The sequence below is a fragment of the Scyliorhinus canicula genome, chromosome 7 (genome assembly GCF_902713615.1).
Source record: "Scyliorhinus canicula chromosome 7, sScyCan1.1, whole genome shotgun sequence".
Lineage (NCBI taxonomy): Eukaryota > Metazoa > Chordata > Chondrichthyes > Carcharhiniformes > Scyliorhinidae > Scyliorhinus > Scyliorhinus canicula.
Window position 1 is genome coordinate 99053181 of NC_052152.1, and position 23957 is coordinate 99077137.

Sequence of the window (23957 nt, forward strand, 5' to 3'; positions counted from 1 at the left end):
GTCGCGCTGCATACTCTCCGAGTACGCTCTTTGGAGGGGGCGGAGAATCACGAAAGCGGCACCACCCCAATTTGGTCGGGAAGTATGATTCTCCGGCTGATCGCCGAACCCGATTTCGGCATCGGCGACCGGAGAATCCAGCCCAGTATGCTTGTATTCAAACCTACAGATGTGGCCTTGTTTGCTAGGAAACACTGTGAAGCATAAGACTTAAACATTTGTGCCACAGAAGTGCCTGCCAATGACCATCTCCAACTAGAAAGAATCTAAACATCTCCCCTTGACATTGAATGGCATTGCCATTGCTGAATCGAATCATAGAATCATAGAATTTACAGTGCGGAAGGAGGCCATTCGGCCCATCGGGTCTGCACAGGCCTTTGGAAAGCAAACCTTACTTAAGCCTACGGGACCCTATCCCTGTTACCCAGTAACCCCACCTCACCTTTTTGGACACTAAGGGCAATTTAGCAGGGCCAATCTACCTAACCTGCACATCTTTGGACTGTGGGAGGAAACCGGAGCACCTGGAGGAAACCCATGCCAGACACGGGGACCACGTGCAGACTCCGCACAGTGACCCAAGCCAGAAATCGACCCTGGAGCTGTGAAGCAACTGTGCTAACCACTATGCTACCATGCTGCCCTAGAGTACCCCACTATCAACATCCTTGGGGTTACCATTGAACTGTACCAGTGATATAAATACTTTGGCTACAAGACCAGGTCAGAGGCAGGGAATTTTGTGGTGAATAAATCGCATCCTGACTCCTCAGGAAACTAAGGAGATTCGGCATGTCCACACTGACTCTTACCGACTTTCACCGATGCACCATAGAAAGCATTCTATCTGGCTGCGTAACAGCTTGGTATGACAACTGCTCAGCCCAAGGCCGCAAGAAACTTCAGAGAGTCGTGAACACAGCCCAGTCCATCACACAAATCTGCCTCCCATCCATTGACTCTGTCTGCACCTCCCGCTGCCTGGGGAAAGTGGGCAGCATAATCAAAGACCCCTCCCACCCGGCTTACTCACACTTCCAACTTCTTCCATCGGGCAGGAGACACAAAAATATGAGAACATGCACAAACAGTTTCAAAAATAGCTTCTTCCCTGCTGTTATCAGACTCTTAAACGACCCTTTTATGGACTGACCTGATTAATACTACACTCATGTATGCTTCACCCGATGCCTGTGTCTATGTATTTACATTGTGGACCTTGTGTTGCCCTACTATGTATTTTATTTTTAGTTTATTTTATTTTCATGTCCTAAATGCTCTTTGAGCTGCTCGCAGAAAAATACTTTTCACTATACCTCGTGACAATAAGCAAATCCAAATCCCAATCATTGTCCACCAACTATGAGGCTCAAATCAGGATTGTGATGGAATACTGTCCAATTGCCTGGATGAGTGCAGCTCCAACAACACTTAAGAAGCTTGGCATAATCCAAGACAAAACAGCTCGCTTGATTGGCACCCCATGCACCACCTTAAACATTCACTCCCTCTACCGCACAATGGTAGCTGTGTGCAATCTGCAAGACGCAATGCAGCATCTTAACAAGGCTGCTTCAAAGGCATCTTCCAAACCTGTGACCGTTACCACCTAGAAGGACAAAGGCAGCAGATGCACGGGAACAGCATCACCCATAAGTTCCCCTCCAAGTCGCTCACCCTTCTGACTTGGAACTACATCATGATCCCTTCACTGTTACTGGGTTAAAATCATGGAACTCCCTTCCTAGCTGCATTGCAGGTATACCAACACCAGATGAACTGCAGAGTTCAAAGAAAACAGCTCACCACCACCTTCTCACGAACAACTAGGGATGGGCAATAAATGCTGTCCTGGCAAGCAACATCCATATCTCATGAACAAATTTTTAAAAAGAAAATGAAGTCATAGCCATGATTGAACTTCACAAAGGGTCTAAACTCCTTTGTCCAAGGGTGGAAGTATCTATAGTTTCTGAGGACAGCAGCACTGAAATCAAGACAAAGCTAGAAATTGCCCGCTCGATAACTTGTCAGCTGAATGAAACATGGTGGGCATCCAACATCAGCCTATACTTGATAAAGCAACTTGCAAAATCCCAGGTGTGGAGCACTGCACTTTATAATGTGAGAGCTGGTCCCTAAACAAGGCTGGTGTGAAGAGAATTACAACTTTTGAAATGTGGGCCTGGCAAAAGATCCTTGTAAATAGCTGGACAGAGTGAAGAATCGGTTAGTCTAAAATCCAGAGTCCCGGCACCTCCCGGGCTTTTAACTGGTGAAGAATTGGAAATTGAGAAAGTACAGCCCCTGGAAAAACTGGGGTGCGAGTCTGGCATTGGTGACAAGAGAAGGTGAAACATCCAGGAAAGAACAGGCCAAGTCAGAGAAGGACTGGATAGGTGGACAATTTCAGAAGCTAAATGGAGGGAGGAATGATAGCAGCATGCAGAATTGCAGTGAAGAGAGAGATGCTCATTCCCACGATGGACTATGGCTAATTAGGGAAGGAAAAAGTTTTATTATCTTCCACTCTCGTTACAACTTGACGTAAGTACTCTCTCAAAACCCACAGGGATGACCCAATTTTGGGGCTCGTAGAATACGAGTTTCCTCGCTGAGGGACGGAGACCTAGCAGCTGGGGCCCGTGAATCTAATGCTTAAAAGCTGGCCCGGATTAGGACTGCAGAATTCATAGTCCCGGCTGGTACTTGTGTGCTCTATTCCGCGTAGCGGCTAAGCTTTGTGTAACTTTCTCGGGACTCCAGAAGATTTTATACTTGCATTAATTAAATAGCTCAGTGGGTGAATCTATAATGGTTGCCTTAAAATTTCCCTTAGTTGCTATATCCTAAGTGCCTGTTCGAGCATGACATTTGGTAATGTCATACTTCATCTTTACAGTTTCCTTTATCTGAAAACAATTATATTGCTATAGTGAGAAGAGAGTGAAGAATGGGAGGCTTGCCAGGATGGCATTGAAATAGCGAGGCCAAAGGTGGCAAAATGATTCTATATAAAACTTTTCTCATTTCTCTGAAAGCATAGCATGCTAAATGTGGGCAGTATCCTGCCACATTTCACTCGGAGGTAGCAGCACATTGCGGAGATGTTGGGGAATAAAGTTTTATTTGTGTGCTTGTGTTCAGACTTAATCCCTGAATGAATAAATGGGCTGCTGTGCAGAGTTGTAAGTTGACTATTTTTACCAGCAATTTCTACAAAGGACCAACCAAGTGTATCATTCTTTGTCTAACTGGTTATACTGATCAGGAATTAGCTTTACAGCATTGCAACACTGATGAGTTAGACAAATCAAGCAACATTTTAACAAACAAATGCCTTCCATGATTTATTGTAAGCTGCGTCTTGTGGGCTAAATATTCTCTTACTTGAGAGTCACTGACCCACTAACCACATGGACACTGTTAATCAGACACTGTGCCTTCCCATTGCTCCACCTGCTGTCATCTGCTCAACTATAAAAAAAATTATTTAATGGGATGTGGACATCAGCCACAGCATGACAGCCCATCCCTAATTACCCGCTTGAACTGTGACGCCATTTCAGAGGGCAGTTGAGAGTCAACCACATTGCTGCAGATCTGGAGTCACATGTAAGCCAGACCAGTTAAGGATGGCAGATTTCCTTCCCTTTGGGCTTTGGATAAGCTGATGTGTTTTTACCCATGATAGTTGTCATGCTCACCATTACTGAGACTAGCTTTTATGTTCCTGAGATATTAATTTAATAAAAATTCCAGAATCTGCCATTCTCAGATTTGAACCCAACCCACGTAGTGAGAGAGTTAGCCTGAACCTCTGGATTACTAGTCCAGTGACATTATGCCACCATCTCCCCACAGACGTGTGGTTAGTGTCGCATAAGTGTGAACAGTACCCCACATGCTCATCTCTGCGCTTCTCCATCTGTGATCATTTAGAAGTGCTGAACCAAATCAGATGACTCGGGCACAAATCAAATGTGAAAATTGTTGCTGATAACCTGTCCATTTGGATGCATTCATGCAGCTCTTGGTAGTTGAACCAACTTACATGGGTGGTCATTTTCTGAGATTGAGAAGTGTGATCCTGTCACAAGAGGGTCTAAAGGTCTGAAATTAAAGAAAACTCACCCTTTTTGGGGGGATATCTTTCTTCGGTGGTCATCACTGAGGAACAGCACATACATGTTCCCAGCTTAAATGTGGCATGGGCAGGTGTGTATACAGCTGACTGTATTCTGCCCCATAAATATTTCTCATATGAGCACCTCAAACACACAATGTGATTTTTTTCCCCCCTATGTCTATGCACCTGTGTGAATGTGATTAAAACCCTGAATTTCCCCTTTGCTCCATCACAGGGGCACCCGCCAGTTATTTGTGCCTCGAACCACCTCCTACTTTCAGGAGTCAAAGCTAATATAGATTCACAGAACCTGATGGTATGATTTATATTTTGATAGAAAGGCCCAGCATTAACTGTGAGGATGCGTAACATTTTATGTTTAATCTTGATGTACTTGCGGTTCATTGAACTTGTTCTGATCGATTAACAGACTATACTTGAAGTGATTTTTTTCCAAACCTTTCCTTGCAGTGAAAACAGAAGAGGAAGTAGAAACACTGATTTTTGATGGCGCCGAGGTCGTTGACATTCATAATGTGGGAATTCCACAGGGACCACTTTCACTTAATGACGTTTGCTCAACTTCACAAGTATGTGATGAGCAAAGAAGATGTTTGGCAACTCTAGTATACTGTAAGTAATCTCACAAGCTGGTCTTTACTGCTTTGAATGCCAAATCCGATTCACACATGTCAAGGTCGTTTGATAGTGCAGATTGTAAGTATTGTGGAAAAAAGAGCCATTTTTATTGTCAAAGCATTTCATGAGTCAGCAAATGGCTTTGTGGACAGAAAGAACATGTACACACATTGCGCCTATTTCAGCCAAACAAAATAAGTGATAGCCATTCACTAGCGATGCTTGGGCATTTAACTTTCATTTACCATCAACTGGTGCATTCTCCATGGCAATGCCTCTATCAATCAGAGGCCGCTTGCCAACCAATCAGCCCGATATTCTCTTACAGCATAAATTTGTTGTCACCCTTGAATTTGTATTCTTATGAAATGTCCTGGTGAGTGCAAGACAAAGAACTTTGACAAAAGAATTTCTCTTCTCAGCAATACATTTCAAGGTACAAGAAATATAACATAGTCTCGGCAAAGCTATTGCCTGAATACTTAAAATACTCTCTCACTACTAGCTTTAATTCAATTAAAATAAAAATGACCAACAATAACATCTACCCTACACTTTATGACCCAGTGTTTTCCTAAGCATTTTATATCTGTAAATATTATTGTGTGATTGATGAAAATGCATGAAACATTTTTCAACTCCACACCTTTTAGCGCTTTTCTTTCTGACACTTTAGTCTTCCAAGAATTTGGGGGGCTTTCTGCAAATATCACTCTTTTTTTGGCAGCCATCAAGTTCATGAGAATAGCATGGTGTAACTTGCTCCGTTACCTTGGTTTCAGTACCTTGGTTTCAGTACCTTGAAAACAGGAGAAATTGTAACATTACATCCCAATTCACAGCATTTGCTGAAAACCTATGTTACTTTCCAGCTTTTTCCTTTATTCTCGGATTTCAAATTTGCTAGTTTGAGAATCTTGCTTCGTCATATGGGAGGGTTTGAGTCCACTGCTTTCCATGCCCTTTATCAGAGCTACCAGGAGGGGCAGTTACAATGAGGCAAAGCAAGGAGTGTCCATTTTCCCTTTCCTTCATCGATATTATAGAACAACCTAACAGGGGCTGCAAGGACATTTGAAAGAGGCTTAAATCTACAATGACCAGCAGAAGAATAAACTGAAGGTTGGAGCTAACGAGGAAGCAAGCATAACAACTTTCCCCTTTTAATGCAGATAAATATTATAAGACATACATGGATAACATTAAATCAAGGAAGATATTAGACAGGTGATAAAAGGGTTAGGCCTGGTTTTGTAGTAGTGTTTGACAGGGGAAAGATGAGGTAGAGAGGCAGGAATTTGGGGGCATGGGGCTCCAGGTGGCTGAAGGCACAGGCAGCGGTGATGTAGCAAAGAGATTGGAAATATAGGCAGAAATTAAACCCAGTGAAGTCACAGTTTTTTTTCACTGAACGAGAAGGTAAGGGGAATGTGGGCGCATCAAAGATAGAGGCAGGTGAATCTATCTGCTTTCAGAATGAAAAGTATGAGGGCAAAGTACAAGCAGTACATAAGAAACTAAGAAAAAGTCAGGGGTGGGTGCAATCTAGTGAATTTAATGTAATAAAATAATGGTAATGGAGCAAATGATAAGGATAAGCTGTACAAATCTCCAAGCTCTGTAGTCTAAAAGAAATAGGTGAGCAAATTACTGATGCATGAGTCATAACCTGCCAAAGCTTTCTGTAGTATAAAGAGTTAACAGATGGGATATGCTACTATATGACATAAATGATGATATACTGCTCACGTCAGTCAGTCATATGTTAGATTCTCGAGAAGGAGGTGCAGGAATCCATTGTGAACTTTGATTCCATTATTCAAGCTTTTGACAATTATTTTAGCCTGAAGCAAAATGTAGTCATTGAATGAGCAGGTTTTAATCAACAAAGAACAATACAGCAAAGGAACAGGTCTCTCTAACCCTGCACCGGTCATGATGCCACCCTTGGCCAAAACTCTCAGCACTTTCTTTCTTTCAAAAACCTATTTTATTACCAACATGTATCAAAGCAGGTCACAGCAATTTATCACCCTGGGAAACATAATTCCCAACAATCAACTATACAGTCTGTACAGATTTTTCCCTCGACGAACAGCTCCTCAAACACGGTCACAAACATCCCCCACCTTTTCTCAAACTCCCCTGCTGTGCCCCTTAACTCATACATTATCTTCTTTAGTACAGGAAGTCGTACAGGTCACCCAACCATGCTGCTCCCCCCGATGACGATGCCGACCGTCACTCCAACAAATTTTGCTGCCTTGCAATCAGAGAGGCGAAGGCCACAACACGGCTTTCCTTCTCTCCATGTGCTCCGGCTTCTCTGAAACCCAAGTATCACCACCAAAGGGTCCGGGCCCACCTCCTCCTCCACTATCCTGGCTAAGACCGGGAACACTCCCGCCCAGAATCTTCCCAATTTTTCGCAATCCCAAATCATTCCCCACTCATTCTCGCCCAAGTCATATGCACCCTGTGCCCCATCTTAAACTGTATCCGGCTCATCCTTGCACAAGAGGAGGTCCCGTTTACCCTTCGCAGTGCCTCACTCCATACTCTCCAATTGATCTCCCCTCCCAACTCCACTTCCCATTTCTCCTTGATCTTCACCACCCGCTCACCTCCCTGCCTCCCAGCCACTTATTTATATCCCCAATGTTTTCCTCCACTTTCACATCTGGAAGCAGCAGTCGCTCCAGCAGGGTGTATCCCGGCAACCTAGGGAACCCCCTCCAAATCTTTAGTGCAAAGTCCCTAACCTATAGATACCTGAACTCATTACCCCTCAGCAGCTGTACCCTCTCCCTTAGCTCCTCCAGACTGGCGAATCCTTCCTCCAAATACAGATCCCTCACCTTGACCAGCCCCACTTCCCTCCACATCCAAAATACACTATCCATCCCCCCGGCTCAAACCCATGATTCTCGGACAGCGGCGTTAGCACCGGCATCCCTTCCACCCTAAAATGCCTCCTCAGCTGATTCCATATCTTCACCGTGGACTGCACCACTGGGCTCTCTGAATACCTACTCGGAGCCATTCGCAATGCTGCTGTCACCATAGCCCTCAAGCTGGACCCCTTACAAGATTCCTCCTCCATCCTAAAACTCTCAGCACTTCCTAATGCTATATCCCTCTGTACCCATCCTATCCATATATTTATCGAGATGCCTTTTGAATGCGTTAATGTATCTGCTTCTGCAACCTCCCATGGCAACGAGTTCCAGGCACTCACATAGAACATAACAGCGCAGTACAGGCCCTTCGGCCCTCGATGTTGCGCCGACCTGTGAAACCACTCTAAAGCCTATCTACGCTATTCCCTTAACATCCATATGTTTATCCAATGACCACTTGAATGCCCTTAATGTTGGCGAGTCCACTACTGTTGCAGGCAGGGCATTCTACGCCCTTAGTATTCTCTGAGTAAAGAACCTACCATGACATCTGTCCTATATCTATCTCCCCTCAATTTAAAGCTATGTCCTCTCATGTTAGACATCACCATCCGAGAAAAAAGGCTCTCACTGTCCACCCTATCTAATCCTCTGATCATCTTGTATGCCTCAATTAAGTCACCTCTTAACCTTCTTCTCTCTAACGAAAACAGCCTCAAGTCCCTCAGCCTTCCCTCATATGATCTTCCCTCCATACCAGGCAACATCCTAGTAAACCTCCTCTGCACCCTTTTCAATGCTTCCACATCCTTCCTATAATGCGGCGGCCAGAATTGCACGCAATACTCCAAATGCGGCCCCACCAGAGTTTTGTACAGCTACAACATGACCTCATGGCTCCGAAACTCGATCCCTCTACCAATAAAAGCTAACACACTGTATACCTTCTTAACAACCCTCTCAACTTGGGTGGCAACTTTCAGGGATCTATGTACATGGACACCGAGATCTCTCTGCTCATCCACACTACCAAGAATCTTACCATTAGCCCAGTACTCTGGCTTCCTGTTATTCCTTCCAAAATGAATCACCTCACACTTTTCTGCATTAAACTCCATTTGCCACCTGTCAGCCCAGCTCTGCAGCTTATCTGTGTCCATCTGTAACTTGTACCATCCTTCCGCGCTGTCCACAACTCCACCGACTTCAGTGTCATCTGCAAATGTACTCACCCATCCTTCTACACCCTCCTCCAGGTCATTTATAAAAATGACAAACAGTAGTGGCCCCAAAACAGATCCTTGTGGTACACCACTAGTAACTGGACTCCAGGCTGAAAATTTCCCATCAACCACCACCCTTTGTCTTCTTCCAGCTAGCCAATTTCTGATCCAAACTGCTAAATCACCCTGAATCCCATGCCTCTGTATTCTCTGCAATAGCCTACCGTGGGGAACCTTATCAAACGCTTTACTGAAATCCATATACACCACATCAACTGCTTTACCCTCGTCCACCTGTTTGGTCACCTTCTCAAAGAACTCAATAAGGTTTGTGAGGCACGACCTACCCTTCACAAAACCGTGTTGACTATTTCTAATCAAATTATTCCTTTCCAGATGATTATACACCCTATCTCTTATAAACCTTTCCAAGACTTTGCCCACAACAGAAGTAAGGCTCACTGGTCTATAGTTACCGGGGTTGTCTCTACTCACCTTCTTGAACAAGGGGACAACATTTGCTATCCTCCAGTCTTCTGGCACTATTCCTGTAGACAATGATGACATAAAGATCAAAGCCAAAGGCTCAGCAATCTCCTCCCTAATCTCCCAGAGAATCCTAGGATAAATCCCATCTGGCCCAGGGGACTTAACTATTTCACACTTTCCAGAATTGCTAACACCTTCACCTTATGAACCTCAAGCCCTTCTAGTCTAGTAGCCTGTATCTCAGTATTCTCCTCGACAACATTGTCTTTTTCCTGTGTGAATACTGACGAAAAATATTCATTTAGCACCTCTCTTATCTCCTCGGACTCCACGCATATCTTTCCACTACTGTCCTTGACTGGCCCTATTCTTACCCTAGTCATTCTTTTATTCCTGACGTATCTATAGAAAGCTTTAGGGTTATCCTTGATCCTACCTGCCAAAGACTTCTCATGTCCCCTCCTGGCTCTTCTTAGCTCTCTCTTTAGGTCCTTCCTAGCTAACTTGTAACTCTCGAGCGCCCTAACTGAACCTTCACGTCTCATCTTTACATAAGCCTCCTTCTTCCTCTTGACAAGTATTTCAACTACTTTAGTAAACCACGGTTCCCTCGATCGACCACTTCCTCCCTGCCTGACATATACATACTTATCAAGGACACACAGTAGCTGTTCCTTGAACAAGCTCCACATTTCAATTGTGGCCATCCCCTGCAGTTTCCCTCCCCATCCGATGCATCCTAAGTCATGCCTCATTGCATCATAATTGCCTTTCCCCCAGATATAACTCTTGCCCTGTGGTATATATCTATCCCTTTCCATCACTAAAGTCAACGTAATCGAATTTTGGTCACTATCACCAAAGTGCTCACCTACCTCCAGATCTAACACCTGTCCTGGTTCATTACCCAGTACCAAATCCAATATGGCCTCGCCTCTCGTTGGCCTATCTACATACTGTGTCAGGAAACCCTCCTGCACACATTGGACAAAAACGGGCCCATCTAAAGTACTCAATTCGCATTTCCAGTCAATATTTGGAAAGTTAAAGTCCTCCATAACAAGTATCCTGTTACTTTCGCTCCTATCCAGAACCATCTTTGCAATCCTTTCCTCTACATCTTTGGAACTTTTCGGAGGCCTATAGAAAACCCCTAACAGGGTGACCTCTCCTTTCCTGTTTCTAACCTCAGCCCATACTACCTCAGTAGACGTGTCCCCATGAAACATTCTTTCTGCCACCGTAATACTGTCCTTGACTAACAATGCCACCCCTCCCCCTCTTTTACCACCTTCCCTGAGCTTACTGAAATATCTAAACCCCGGCACCTGCAACAACCATTCCTGTCCCTGCTCTATCCATGTCTCCGAAATGGCCACAAGATTGAAGTCCCAGGTACCAACCATGCCGCACGTTCACCCACCTTATTCCGGATGCTCCTACATTGAAGTAGACACACTTTAAACCACCTTCCTGCCTGCCGGTACACTCCTGCAACTTTGAAACCTTACTCATGACCTCACTACTCTCAACCTCCTGTATACAATTCAGGTTCCCAATCCCCTGCTGAACTAGTTTAAACCCTCCCGAAGAGCATTAGCAAATTTCCCCCCCCCCCCCAGGATATTGGTACCCCTCTGGTCCAGGTGTAGACCATCACGTTTGTAGAGGTCCCACCTACCCCAGAATGAGCCCCAATTATCCAGGAATCTGAAACCTTCCGTCCTGCACCATCTCTGTAGCCACGTGTTCAACTGCACTCTCTCCCTATTCCTCATCTCGCTAGCACGTGGCACGGGTAACAACCCAGAGATAATGGGCGGAATTCTCCGCAACCAGAAAAAATCGGCAAAGCCGTCGTGAACTCGGCCGAGTTTCACGACGGCCTCGGAGGCCGCTCCTCGCCCCCTATTCTCCCCTACCGGCGGGGATAGGAGGGCTGTGCCGGGAAACTCGGCCGCCAGGCCTTGTCCCTGGCGTTAAGGCCCGGCGCGCCAAGAATGACGCCACGGCGGCGCCTAATGACATCAGCCGCGCATGCGCGGGTTGGGCAGCTCAAACCCACGCATGCGCGGTTGCCGTCTTTCCCCTCAGCCGCCCCGCAAGACGTGGCGGCTTGATCTTGCGGGGTGGCGGAGGGGAAAGAGTGCGTCTCTCGGAGACGCCGGCCCGACGATCGGTGGGCATCGATCGCGGGCCAGTCTCCTCCCGAGCACGGTCGTAGTGCTCGATCCCCGATCCACCCCACACTTACCTGGCGCGCCATGTTCACGACGGCAGCGACCAGGTGTGGTTGCCGCCGTCGTGAACGGGTCGGGAATGGCAGGCCGCTCGGCCCATCCGGGCTGGAGAATAGCGGGGGTGCTGGAGAGTCGCCGTTCTGCCTCCGTCGGGCGACTCTCCGTGGATTTCCGCCGATCATGGACATTTGGCCGGTGGGGAGAATAGCGGGAGCGCGTCGGACCGGCGTAGCGGGAAAAAACGGCGCGGCCCGCTATTCTCCCACCCATCGTGGTTGCGGAGAATCGCGCCCAATAACTCTGTTTGTCCTAGATCTAAGTTTCCACCCTCGCTCCCTGAATTCCTGCCTTACATCCCTATCCCATTTCCTACCTATGTCGTTGGTACCTATGTGGACCACGACTTGGGGCTGCTCCCCCTCTCCCTTAAAGATCCCGAAAACACGATCCGAGACATCGCGGACCCTGGCACCTGGGAGGCAACACACCAACCGCGAGTTTCTCTCGTTCCCACAGAATCTCCTATCTATCCCCCTAACTGTGGAGTCTCCAATGACTAATGCTCTACTCCTCTCCCCCCCTTCCCTTCTGAGCAACAGGGACAGACTCTGTGCCAGAGACCTGTACCCCAAAGATGAAATGTTCCTAGAGGAAGTACACAGTGTTTTCCAGAATACTGGTCAATTACAATCCAAGTTCAAGGCTTTCATACTACCTTTAAAATTGAGCTGGAGTGACTGTTAACATAATGAATAGATAGTTTCAGACAATGACCCTTCATCCATCAGACATCAAGTTAAAAGGACCAGGTGTCATCAACTTCGCATTTAAAAGCAGGATTATCACTCCTCCTAGCTACAAGGGGCAACTTATCGTTGATTCTCTTTCTATTCTTTACAATGCATTCTTACTGAGTAGTGATGTTGCCATACTTCCCGGCACCTTAGAAAACCAGATGATGCTCATCATTTGAACGACACTGTCTTTCATGCAACAATCTTCAACTTTTTATTTCAAAGTAGTGTAAATTCAGCTTTCACAAGCTGAGCAAGTTTATACATTCAGCAGTAAGTTCCTTTCTTTCACAGAGACACCATCTATTAGACCCAGGGCTGACATAGAAGTTATGAATCTCTCAATTCTTCCTAAATTAAGGCTAGAGGTGACGGATACAGAAAGCACTGCAGCAGATGGTGACCATCCCCATGAAGACCTGATTTTTCACCTCCTGGAGAATGATGAGGAAGAATCCCTTGCAGTACTGAGTGGAGGTTGATCTTCTAGAGAATGATTAATCTTTCCTGTTGATGGACACCCTTTATTAAGTCCTAGTTGTCTTTTGAGAAGAATCAGCTGTGCTTTTAGTGGCTGAGAAGCATTTGGATCTTAGTTCCACTGAATCAATTATGTGTTGCCTACTTTATCTCCTGTTGTTTATGAAGAGTTTTCGACAGAAAATGTTTTTCCCGAGTCTGGGTCAGAGTCTTTAAAAGATCACACTGCTCAAGAGCTGGTACCTTCCAAGGATGAAAGTCAATGAACTCTTCAGTCCCAGCTGACAGTCATTCCCCCCCACCCCCCCAAGAGATGGAGATCAGCACAGTAGCTGTGACAGAATCTTTAGCACATCTGAAGCCACAGAATCCTGTACAACAATCATCCCCGAATTGATTGTCTACAAGAAATTCATTTCATTACCAAAAATAAGGCTGTCTGGCTCTCCTACTACTGCTTACAGAAGGTTGACGGTCCTCCTGAAGTATCATTGGGAAATCATCTCTTCTTCTTTTCCCAACAGTCTTACAGGAAGTTGTCTATTTTCCCTTTGTGGTCCAAGTTCATTGAAATCTCAGGTCTTCAATCCCTCTTCAGTCTTTATGTAGACGTGGGTGATACGGTTCTGTCTGTCTTCCCTGGAGTTGAATATCACATGTCTCCCAGATGTTTTCCCTAAAGGCCGAGAATACTTAAGGAGATTGAATCCCCAGGTCTGTGACTTGGGGAAGAGAAGAGTAGGAGATGGAGTTGGCTAGAATCTGTAGTTGTAAAAAAGGAGTTGCAAAAATGTAGAAAAGGTTTCTCAGGGACCCCTAGCCCCAGGCTGGAATCGCTATAGCCTGTTGAAAGGGGTTTGAGGTCAAAACCGGGATTCCCACTGGGCCTCAAATCCATTGCGAGTCTCCTAGCCCGCTCCGCCAGCCCCGACAAGGCTCCCACGCAAAGCGGGTGTGAAAATGCAATCCCGATTCATCGGCCTCCTGGGAATCGCACCGGTATCAATTGGTGCAAGTCCTGACAAGTAGGGGCAGGGCACCTTGCCCTCCGAGGAGGACAAGTGGTGTGTACCCTCCCCACACTTGCATCCAGAATGATAAGGTGGGTCCATCAGGGAGGTGAGGGCCGGGTGGGCTTGGCTGGGCTGGAGCGGCTCTGGCGGGGGTCTTTCACAAGATGGGGGTTGTGTGGCAGGCCTTCCCATCTGTAGCCTTGAAAACCATTAAACTGGCTTTCAGCAGGAAAAGTTTTAGTTTAAAGTCTACAGATGGGAAGACCTGCCACACAACCCCCATCTTGTGAAAAAAATTACTGACTGGGAGGGGGTCAAGAGCCGATACTTGAGGGGAGGGGGCGAAGAGTACTGGTAATGAATGTCATGGGATGGGGGCTGTGGAATGGGAGCGAAGATTATCGGGGCTGGAGTAGAGAACCCCCTGTGATGTATGCTGGGGGCCATTAGGCTGCAGTAATGATCTGCTCTTTGAAGACAGCGCCCTGATCGCCATGGAGCCGGTTGTCTGGCTCTGAGGCCCCGCCCTGCAGTGATGGCGTAAACCACAGCCACTCTACTTTTTCTCTAAGTGGCTCAATATTTGGGGAGAAAACATGTCTGCAACTGGAGAGCTACATGCGTGTTTTCAGTCTGAGCCTGACACTTTGCCACATTCTGCTATGCCCATAATATAAGTAGTTAAACAGATAGATTTGTGTTGATGTTAAAAAGTAGGATAGTATTCTGGGGGTAGATGTAGTATAAAGGGTTAACAGATGGAATATGCTTGCATATGATGAAGATATGATGTACAACTGACATCAGTTGGTCATCTGTTGGACTTGAGAGGGAAAGACAGGAACAAAGAACAAAGAAAAATTACAGCATAGGAACAGGCCCTTCGGCCCTCCAAGCCTGCGCCGATCCAGATCCTCTATCTAAAACTGTCGCCTATTTTCTAAGGATCTGTATTCGTCTGCTCCCTGCCCATTCATGTATCAGTGTAGATACATCTTAAATGACCTTATCGTGCCCGCCTCTACCACCTCCGCCGGCAATGCGTTCCAGGCATCCACCACCCTCTGCGTAAAGAACTTTCCACGCATATCTCCCTTAAACTTTTCCCCTCTCACCTTGAACTCGTGACACCTTGTCATTGAGTCCCCCACTCTGAGGAAAAATTTCTTGCTACCCACCCTGTCTATACCTCTCATGATTTTGTAGACCTCAATGAGATCCCCCCTCAACCTCCGTCTTTCTAATGAAAATAATCCTAATCTACTCAACCACTTCATAGCTAGCGCCCTCCATACCAGTCAACATCCTGGTGAACCTCCTCTGCACCTTCTCCAAAGCATCCACATCCTTTTTGGTAATGTGGCGACCAGAACTGTACGATCACTCGGTATCTTCTCCAGCAGCTTCCCTACCACTGATGTCAGGCTCACTGGTCTATAATTATCTGAATTATCCCTGCTACCATTCTTAAACAAAACAAACCTGAATTGAGAACGTTTAGGAACTGTGCAATTGTAAAGGAATTTGGGTGTCATTATTCAGAAGTAATAATGACTTTAATGTATGCACAGAAAATATAATCAAAAAGGTGAATGGACTGTTGACCTTTATCTTAAAGGGTGCTGGAATATGAAGAGGAGGGAGTGATACTTCAATTGTATACAGCCATTATCTGAAATACTGTGTTCAGTTTCAGTTTCATACTTCAACAAGCATATAAGGGCCATGGAGGGGGTACAGTGCAGGTTCATAAGAGTAATACCAAGGCTGCGATTAAATACAGTTTTACATTTTGCATTGAGTAAAACTGTCTCTGGATGGCTCCCTCTCTGGGCTGTGTTTCCACCCAAATCTCTTGGCTTTATTTATTTATTTTGCCTGTCGGTTAAGACATCCCTCAGATTAATTGTTTTAGCTGCTTAATAATTATTACATACTGACTTTTCATTAACAGTTCATCACAGCCCGCCTTATTCCAAATCTTAAAGGAAATGTACGATACAATCCAGCATATATCCGAGTGAACCTAGCAACATTAGAGGCCTTGGGTGCCATTTAGTCAGAGTGGTGTGTGGCACTGAAAATCTGAAAAGAAAGTGAAGAATACAACGGATTTTTTTTGTGTGTGTTTTGTTCCAAGTTAATGGTTGCTATGTAGCGGTATAATTTCTCAGGCCAAGCAGTGACCTGCACCATGAAGTGATTCATGGGTTTAAATTCAAGTTTTTTCTTTGTATGTTATTACTGCTCCCTTTGCCCTTCAGTGCATCAAATTGGAGTGCTCGCTCCTTTTTTTTCCTGTGACATGCATCCCTTGAGTCTGTCATAACAACTCCTTTACTTCCTTCCCAATAGCGGTCACTATCCTTTTGAGAAACTACAGTTGGCCTAATGCCCGGGTTACCCAGAAGCTCCCTAATTGTTTGCATTACTTGTAATATACTGCATTTCATTGCAGACAGATTGTTTGTATAGCCATTGCAGTTAAAGGAGATACACACTCATCAGTTATATAGCACCATGGAGCCTAGACTCTGGTCTTGAGAAATGTCGACTGTCAGCTACAGTTCCAACATTGTTGGATGAATCCCAGGACAGCCACTTAAGGCTCCATATGATTTGCAGAACGGTGCAGTTGTTATGCAGTGCACAGTTCTACGTTCAATTAAACAGGAAAGTAACTTTTATTTTAAAAAAAGACAGCAATCAAAAATCGGTGACAAAAACTGTAGATCCATAAAATCATTGCAGCACACAAGTGGCCCATTTGACCCCTCACGTCAGTGCTATCTCCTCGAAGGAGCAATTCACGTAATGCCACTTCCGAGCCTTTTCCCTATTTCCCTGTATATTTTCATTTTCAGATAATCCAATTCCTTTTTGAAAGTCTCGATTGAATATGCGTCGCCCTGCTCCCAGGCAGTGTTTTCCAGATCCTAACCTATAGCTGCTTGAAGTGTTTTTTCATGTCACCAGTCACCTTGCAATTTATGCTGCCTGGTTCCCAATCCTTCCACCAATGGGAATAGTTTTGCCCTCTCTCCTCTGCCCAATCCCCCATAATTTTGAATATCTTTTGAAAATCTCCTCTCAACCTTCTCTTCTCCAAGGAAAATAGTCCCAAATTCTGAAATCTTTCTACATAATTGAAGTTCCTATTCCTTCATGGATTACAATATAATGGGTAAATTATAACAATTTAAGAGTCTGCAAAGTTGAATGAACCATTATTCAGCTGGTGATTTTCCAAGACCACTGCTCTATCTTCTGGACAAAGAAGAGGATGAGGACATTTTCAATGTCAAATAAAAAAACACTCGGAAGCTATTCTTTACCATTTGGGATGAGAATGTCCTCTTTTTGAAGAGTAATTACTGGGGCTGCAGATTTTCATCAAAAAAGGCAACGGACTAATTGGAATTCCATCCCCAAAGCCACTGGTAAAAATCCATGATTGCATGTTATAAAAACAGAATTCCCACTTATTCAGTCATTGCCGATTAGTGAGGGGAGGAATCCTGGGCAGTGCTGGTTTGAGTTTCAAGATGTCAGCAGTTCACATATTTGCACTGTTAAAGTGGAAATTAGTTGGGCTCTGCTATGAGTAGTGACTGGTATACATTTGGGATAGATCCCCTTTGTAAATTACCACCAGAAAATCAATGTAAGCCATCAAACAAGTTTCAGTTTGGACCTCTAGTTGTGAAACCAACTCTGGTCCATTTCAGCCTCGTGATGCAGCGTGGGCTTTGTGCCTTGCGACATGTAAAATTGCAGATAATTGGCTCATTACCTGCCTCAAGTTGTTTCCCACCACTGTCGGACCTGTTTGCTGTCGAATCTGGATGAGGGCTAGGTAAGGATTCGGGAAAGTCTGAGCGGATCATGGATTTGGGAAAAGAGTTGGAACATTTAGTCCCTCGAGCCTGTTCCTCTCTTCAGTGAGATTACGTATCATCTGTAATCTAACTTCATAGACCCAGCTTTGCCCACACTCTTAACACCTTTGATCAACAAAATCTATCAATCTCACATTTAAAATGAACAATTGCTTTTGCATCAATTCTTGTTTGCCAAATAGAATTCCAAATCGAAATCCAAACTTCTATCACCCTTTGCACATAGAAGTAATTGGTATTCCTGTATGCTTGCTTTTTTATGGTTGTTTTTGATGTATATATAGAAGTGCCTCAATAAAATGTTTTTCAAAGAAAAAGTATTTCCTAACATCAATTCTGAAAGTGACTATGCTCCCTTGTCCTAGTGTCTCCAACTGTGGAAGTCATTTCTCGCTCTACATTCTTAGTTCCGCTTAACATCTTGAAAACTGGAGACTTGTGATGGCGGCATGTAGGTGAAGTACACACGTTGGGTGGCTCCTGTTGGAGCTTTTACTTATTGGCCCTTTTCACTCAGTTTTGGGGGGAATTTTACATGAACAGAAAAGTTGTAATAATTAGGAAAGTTGTGGTAATTAGAAGATGCCAAAAACCTAAATCAAAAATACTGGGCGAAAGGGTACGAGCGTTATTCCACCTGAGAGGTTGAGTTCGGTGCAGAGTTCTGCAGGAGGAAAGATGGCAGGAGCAAGCTCACCGGTTGGTGGGGGGGGTCGGAGGGGGCATTATGGTGGACATGCTGACCGAGGTGAAGTTTGAGCGGCACTTTGCCAAGCATTTTGAGTAGCATGGAAAGGAATTGATTGGAATGCTCAAACAGATGGTGGACAATAAGTTGGCCCCAATAAAGGAGGATTTTGGAAAGACGTCAACAGCGGTGCAGGAGCAAGGAGAGTTGTTGAAGGGGGTGGAAGAGGCATTGTCATGGTACAGATACCAGCACGCCCCGGTGGGATGGGATGGGTGGGTGGAGGAGGGTAATAAAGGGTTGAGAGCCAAAGTGGAGGACCTGAAGAACACGCCGGCAGAATCTGCAAGACATAGGTCTACCTGAGGGGCTGGAGAGCTGGAAGCCGAAGGAGTACTTTTCAGAGATGTTTGCCAAGTTGTTAGGGAAGGAGAACACCTCCATCTTTGAGCTGGATAGGGTTAATCGCTCACTCCGGCCAAAGCCAAAGGCGAATGAGCCACCGAGAGCTGTGACAGTTTGTTTTCACAGCTATCAGCTGAAGGCGAAGGTGCTAAATGGGCCAAGCGGAATCGGGAGATGAGGTGGGAAGGTAGTGGTATTCAAATATACCAAGACATCATGGTGGTGCTGGCAAGAAGGTGGGCTGCCTTAAACAGGTTGAAGGCAGCACTTTACTGGAGTGATGTGCGTTTCAGGGTGGCCTACTTGGTGAAGTTGAGAGTTCAGCTTAACTCCAAGGACTATTACTTTGAGACTTTGGTTTCATATGTTGTGGTTGGGAGGGATGGTTTGGGGACATTAGGGTAATGCGTTGAGGTTCTTTTACCCTTTTGTTTGGGATTTATCATGTTTGGTTGTTTAGAAGGGCAGGGTATGGGGGCTCTCTCTGTTTTTTTTTGTACTAGGTATTGGGGGAGGGAAGGGGCTCTGGTTGGGGCCACCTCGCTAGCAAACCTGAGTTGGCTAGTGAACGGGAGCAAGGTGGGGGAGGGGCCACGACCGGCCAAGCTTGTGTGGACAGCTTTCGATGGGCCTGGAAGGTGTGAATGGAGGGAGGATGGGGAGTATGCAGAGAGAAGTGGTTTTGACAGGAAGTGGTTGGGGGTTTCTAGGAAGGATGGGTTGCTGGTTGACGGTGACTAGGGGAGGCCCTGGTCCTGCTCGCAAGGTGGGCCAAGGGCCGTCGTCCTGACTGATAGGAGGGGTCTGACTGGTAACTTGGAACGTGCAGGGGGATGAGTGGACTGGTGAAGCGGGTGCAAGTTTTCTCGTACTTGAAGAGCTTGAGAGACGCTGTGGTGCTGTTGCAAGAGACCCACTTGAGGGTGCAGGACCAGTATAGGCTTCGGAAGGGCTGGGTGAGTCAGGCGTTCCACCCAACTTTGATAGCAGGATCCGGGCGGTGGCAATACTAGTGGGTAAGAGAGTTGGGTTTCAGATGAAGAAGATGGTGGTGGATCAGGGGGCAGATACTTTATAGTAACAGGTGCGTCGACGTTGGTGTAGGTGTTGGAGTAGTTTATGAAGAAGATGGGGGGAATGGGCCCATGGCAGTTCTTGCATCCAGGGGGTAGTGAGTATTCCTTTTTTTTTGCCAGTGCATAATGTGTACTCCAGGATTTTTATTTTTTAAATTTAGAGTACCCAATTATTTTTTCCAATTAAGGGGCAATTTTAGTGTGGCCAATCCGCCTATCCTGCACCTCTTTGGATTGTGGGGGTGAAACCCACGCAGACACGGGGAGATGTGCAAACTCCACACAGACAGTAATCCAGCGTCGGGATTCGAACCCAGGTCCTCAGCGCCGTAGGCAGCAATGCTAACCACTGTGCCACCGTGCTGCCCCCGTGTACTCCAGGATTAACATCTTCATTATGGGGAGGTCGTTGTTGTTGGGGGGGTGAGGAAAGCGGAGTACTCGGGGATTGTCATTTCGAGATCATTATCCACACTTGGTGGGTGTGGTCCTGAAGAAGGGGCCGGCACAGAGGCCAGCGTGGAGATTGGACGTGGGGCTGCTGGCAGATCTGAGTTTTTGTGTGAAGATGGTAAAGGTGATTGACAATTATGTGGGGTTTAATAAGAATGGGGGTCATTCAGGTCTGGGATGGGGTGACAGTGGTGACGCCAGAGCAGGTGAACAGGGCATTTGAGGGTTTTATAAAGGGCTGTATAAATTGGAGGCACCGGAGGATGAATCAGATATGAATGACTTCTTGGAGGGGCTGGAGTGTCCTAAAGTAGGAGAGGAGGAGAGTTGAAAGAACAAGTGGAAATGGAGGAGGTTCGGACGTCGAGAGGGGAGATGCAAACGGGTAAGGCACCCGAGCCGGTTAGGTTTCTGGTGGAATTCTGTAGGATGTTTTTGGATATGTTGGATAGGCTGCTTTTGGTGGAGATGTTTAAGGATGCAGTGGTTAAGAAGGCGCTCCCGAAGACGATGGGACAGGCAAACATTTTGCTGTTATTGAAAAGAGGATAAGGACAGAGGTGGGGGGAGGGAGCGGGGGAGGAGAGAGTGACTACTCATGACAGGTACTTGTGGCTGCAGGTGGATTGAGACTGGGCCCGGCTCAGTAAATCGAATTTTACAAGCCTGATGGGTAGGGTCAAGGCAGATTTGCTGGGATGGGACAGCCTCCCCCTCTCATTGGCAGGCCGAGTGCAGATGGTAAAGATGAATACCTTGCCTCAGTTTTTATTTTTATTCCATTACTTAGCGTTTTTTTTGCCAAAGACGTTTTTTACGGGGGTGGAACGGATAATTTTGTCGTTTGTATGGGTGGGTACAGTGGTGGGATTTCGGAAGACGGTGCCTCAGAGAGGACGACAGTTGGGGGTTTGGCTGTTCCAGCATTGCTATTGAGCGGCGAAGGCCGAGAAGGTGTGGGGCTGGGGTAAGGGGACAGAGGCTATGTGGGTGAGGATAGAGACAGGCTCTTGCAGGGGGTCAGGGTTGTGGATGCTGGCAACGGCGCCGCTCCCATTTGTCCCAGGGAAATATTCTGGTAGTCTGGTGGTGGTGGCCACGCTGAAGATATGGAGGCAATTTTGGCAGCACTTGCAGCACGGTGGCCCAGTGGGTTAGCCCTGCTGCCTCACGGCGCCGAGGTCCCAGGTTCGATTCTGGCTCTGGGTCACTGTCCGTGTTCTCCCCGTGTTTGCGTGGGTTTCACCCCCACAACCCAAAAAGATGTGCAGGCTAGGTGGATTGGCTATGCTCAATTGCCCCTTAATTGGAAAAAATGAATTGGGTACTCTAAATTTTTTTTTTAAATTTAAGTTGGGGGCGGGGTTGAAGTTCATGGCAGTCCAAGAGAATCAAGTGTTTGAGTTGGTGAGGCTGGATGCTAGGTTTTGGGGGTGGGAAGGGCGATTACTGAGTTTGGAGGAGTTGATGGTGAAGTTTGGGATTCCACGAGGGGAGGCCTTGATGGAAATGCAACTGCGGGACTGCAAAAAAGGGTTTCCCCTACATTTCCGGTGCGCAGCCCTCCTCGTTGTTGAAGGGGATATTGTCGATGATTGGGTTGGGGGGGAGATTTTGGAGGAGGATATGGTATTGCTGAAGGAGGGTTTTAGGCCAAGTGGGAAGAGGAGTTAGGGGTAGCACTGGAGGAGGGATTGTGCTGTGAGGTGTTGCGGAGAGTGAATTTCTCAACCTCTGGTGTGAGGTTGGGGTTAATACAGTTAGAGGTAGTGCACAGGGCGCACCTGATGAGGTCAAGGATGATCCGGTTGTTTGAGGGGGCGGAGGACATGTGGAGGAATGGTGTGGGAGAGGTCTGGCTAGTGCATATATTCTGATCCTGCCCAAAGTTGGAGAAATTTTGGAGGTCATTTTTCAGCACCATGTCAGTGATCTTGCACGTGGATTTGGAGCCCAGTCCCCTGGGGTCTATATTTGGTGTGTCAGATTGTCGGAGTTGCACACTGGAACGGGGGCAGATGTTTTAGCCTTTGCCTCACTGATTGTTCGCAGGCAGGTCCTGTTGGGGTGGAGGGCAGCCTCTCTGCCCAACGCCTCAGTATGGCTTGGGAGGAGTTCCTGAAGGTGAAGATTAAGTTTGCTTTGAGGGGGGCGATGGAGGGGTTCCACAACAGATGAGGCTTGTTTATTCTACAGTTTAAAGAATTGGTTACCATTAACTACTAAGAGGTGGTTTGGATTCATCGGGTCTTCTACTGACTGCTTAAGATTCTCCAGCATTTCCCTCCCATGCCGCTCAAAATACTTGCTGAACTGCTTCTCAAACTCAGCCGCCATCACCTCCGCCAGCGCTTCCATTGTTACCAGAGCGGCCCCATCCGGTGAGCTCTCCTCCGCCACCTTTCCTTCCACCACACTCCTCACTGAACTTGACACTGCCGGCTGACTAGTGCTCGGGCCTTTCTTCGAAGAATTCTTTCTTTGGTTTTTCGACATCCTTTCATAACCAACATTCAATTGGGAAAGGTTTCCAATCAAATTCTCCCCAAATGTAGGTGAAGAAGGTCAAAAACCAAGGACTCTGGCAGATGCTATTCAACGTGCGATCCCTCCGACATGTCGCCACCGGATGTCATCATTTATTTTAATATTGATATATACCCACTGATCTCCAGCTCCTCCACTCATTCTTTACATAAATGTCTTTCTCAGCAATTCGCACATTTTTCTCTGTGGTGGCAGCTACACCGGCATTGGCATCTCCAGCATCCACCTCATTGATGCCCTGCCCTCACTTTCAAAGGAGTAATAATCTTTATTAGTGTCACAAGTGGACCTACATAAACACTGCAGTGAAGTTACTGTGAAAATCCCCAATGCGCACATACTGGCGCCTGTTCGGGTACACTGATGGAGAATTCAGAATGTCCAATCCACCTAGCAAGCACGTCTTTCGGGACTTGTGGGAGGAAACCGGAGCATCCAGAGGAAATTCCCGCAGAATGTGCAGACTCCCTGCAGACAGTGACCCAAGCCGGGAATCAAACCTGGGACCCTGGCGCTGTGAAGCAAAAGTGCTAACCATTGTGCCACCGTGCTGCTGAAGTCATCACCCCCATTACTCTCCCGGCTACAACAATCACCTTTTTTTCATTGCGTCATGAGACTACCAGGATGGCAGAGGTGCCATCTAACTATTCTTGCGTAAAACCTGCTGTGCAGGGCAGAGGTACCCTCTGACTGCCTGACTGTCCACTGCCTGATGGCACATTCACCTCAAGTACATAATTTTTTGGGTTAATCCCTCCTATAACTCGATGGCAAGAACAGCCCCGATGTTCTTTGTGACATCACTGACTACACCTCCAATCTCCCCTTACCAAGCCATGCTGTGCTACCTCGGCTTCTGGATCAGAGAAGCTCATTAATTTCCTTGTCCAAAGATGTGCAGGTTGGGTGGATTGGCCATGAAAAAGTGCCCTTAGTGTCCAAAATTCTATGATTAACCTAGGACAAAAGTTCGGCA

At 46.4% G+C, this 23957-nt stretch overlaps 1 protein-coding gene across 1 annotated transcript in view; it reads left to right on the plus strand.

Moving 5' to 3' along the window:
* The window catches only part of LOC119969217 (BEN domain-containing protein 2-like), a 174785-nt gene that overhangs the window by 25126 nt on the left and 125702 nt on the right, over positions 1-23957 (plus strand). Inside the window, exon 2 of the mRNA XM_038802528.1 lies at positions 4604-4765. Coding sequence (XP_038658456.1) covers positions 4604-4765 — 162 coding nt within the window. The remainder of the gene's footprint in view (positions 1-4603; positions 4766-23957) is intronic.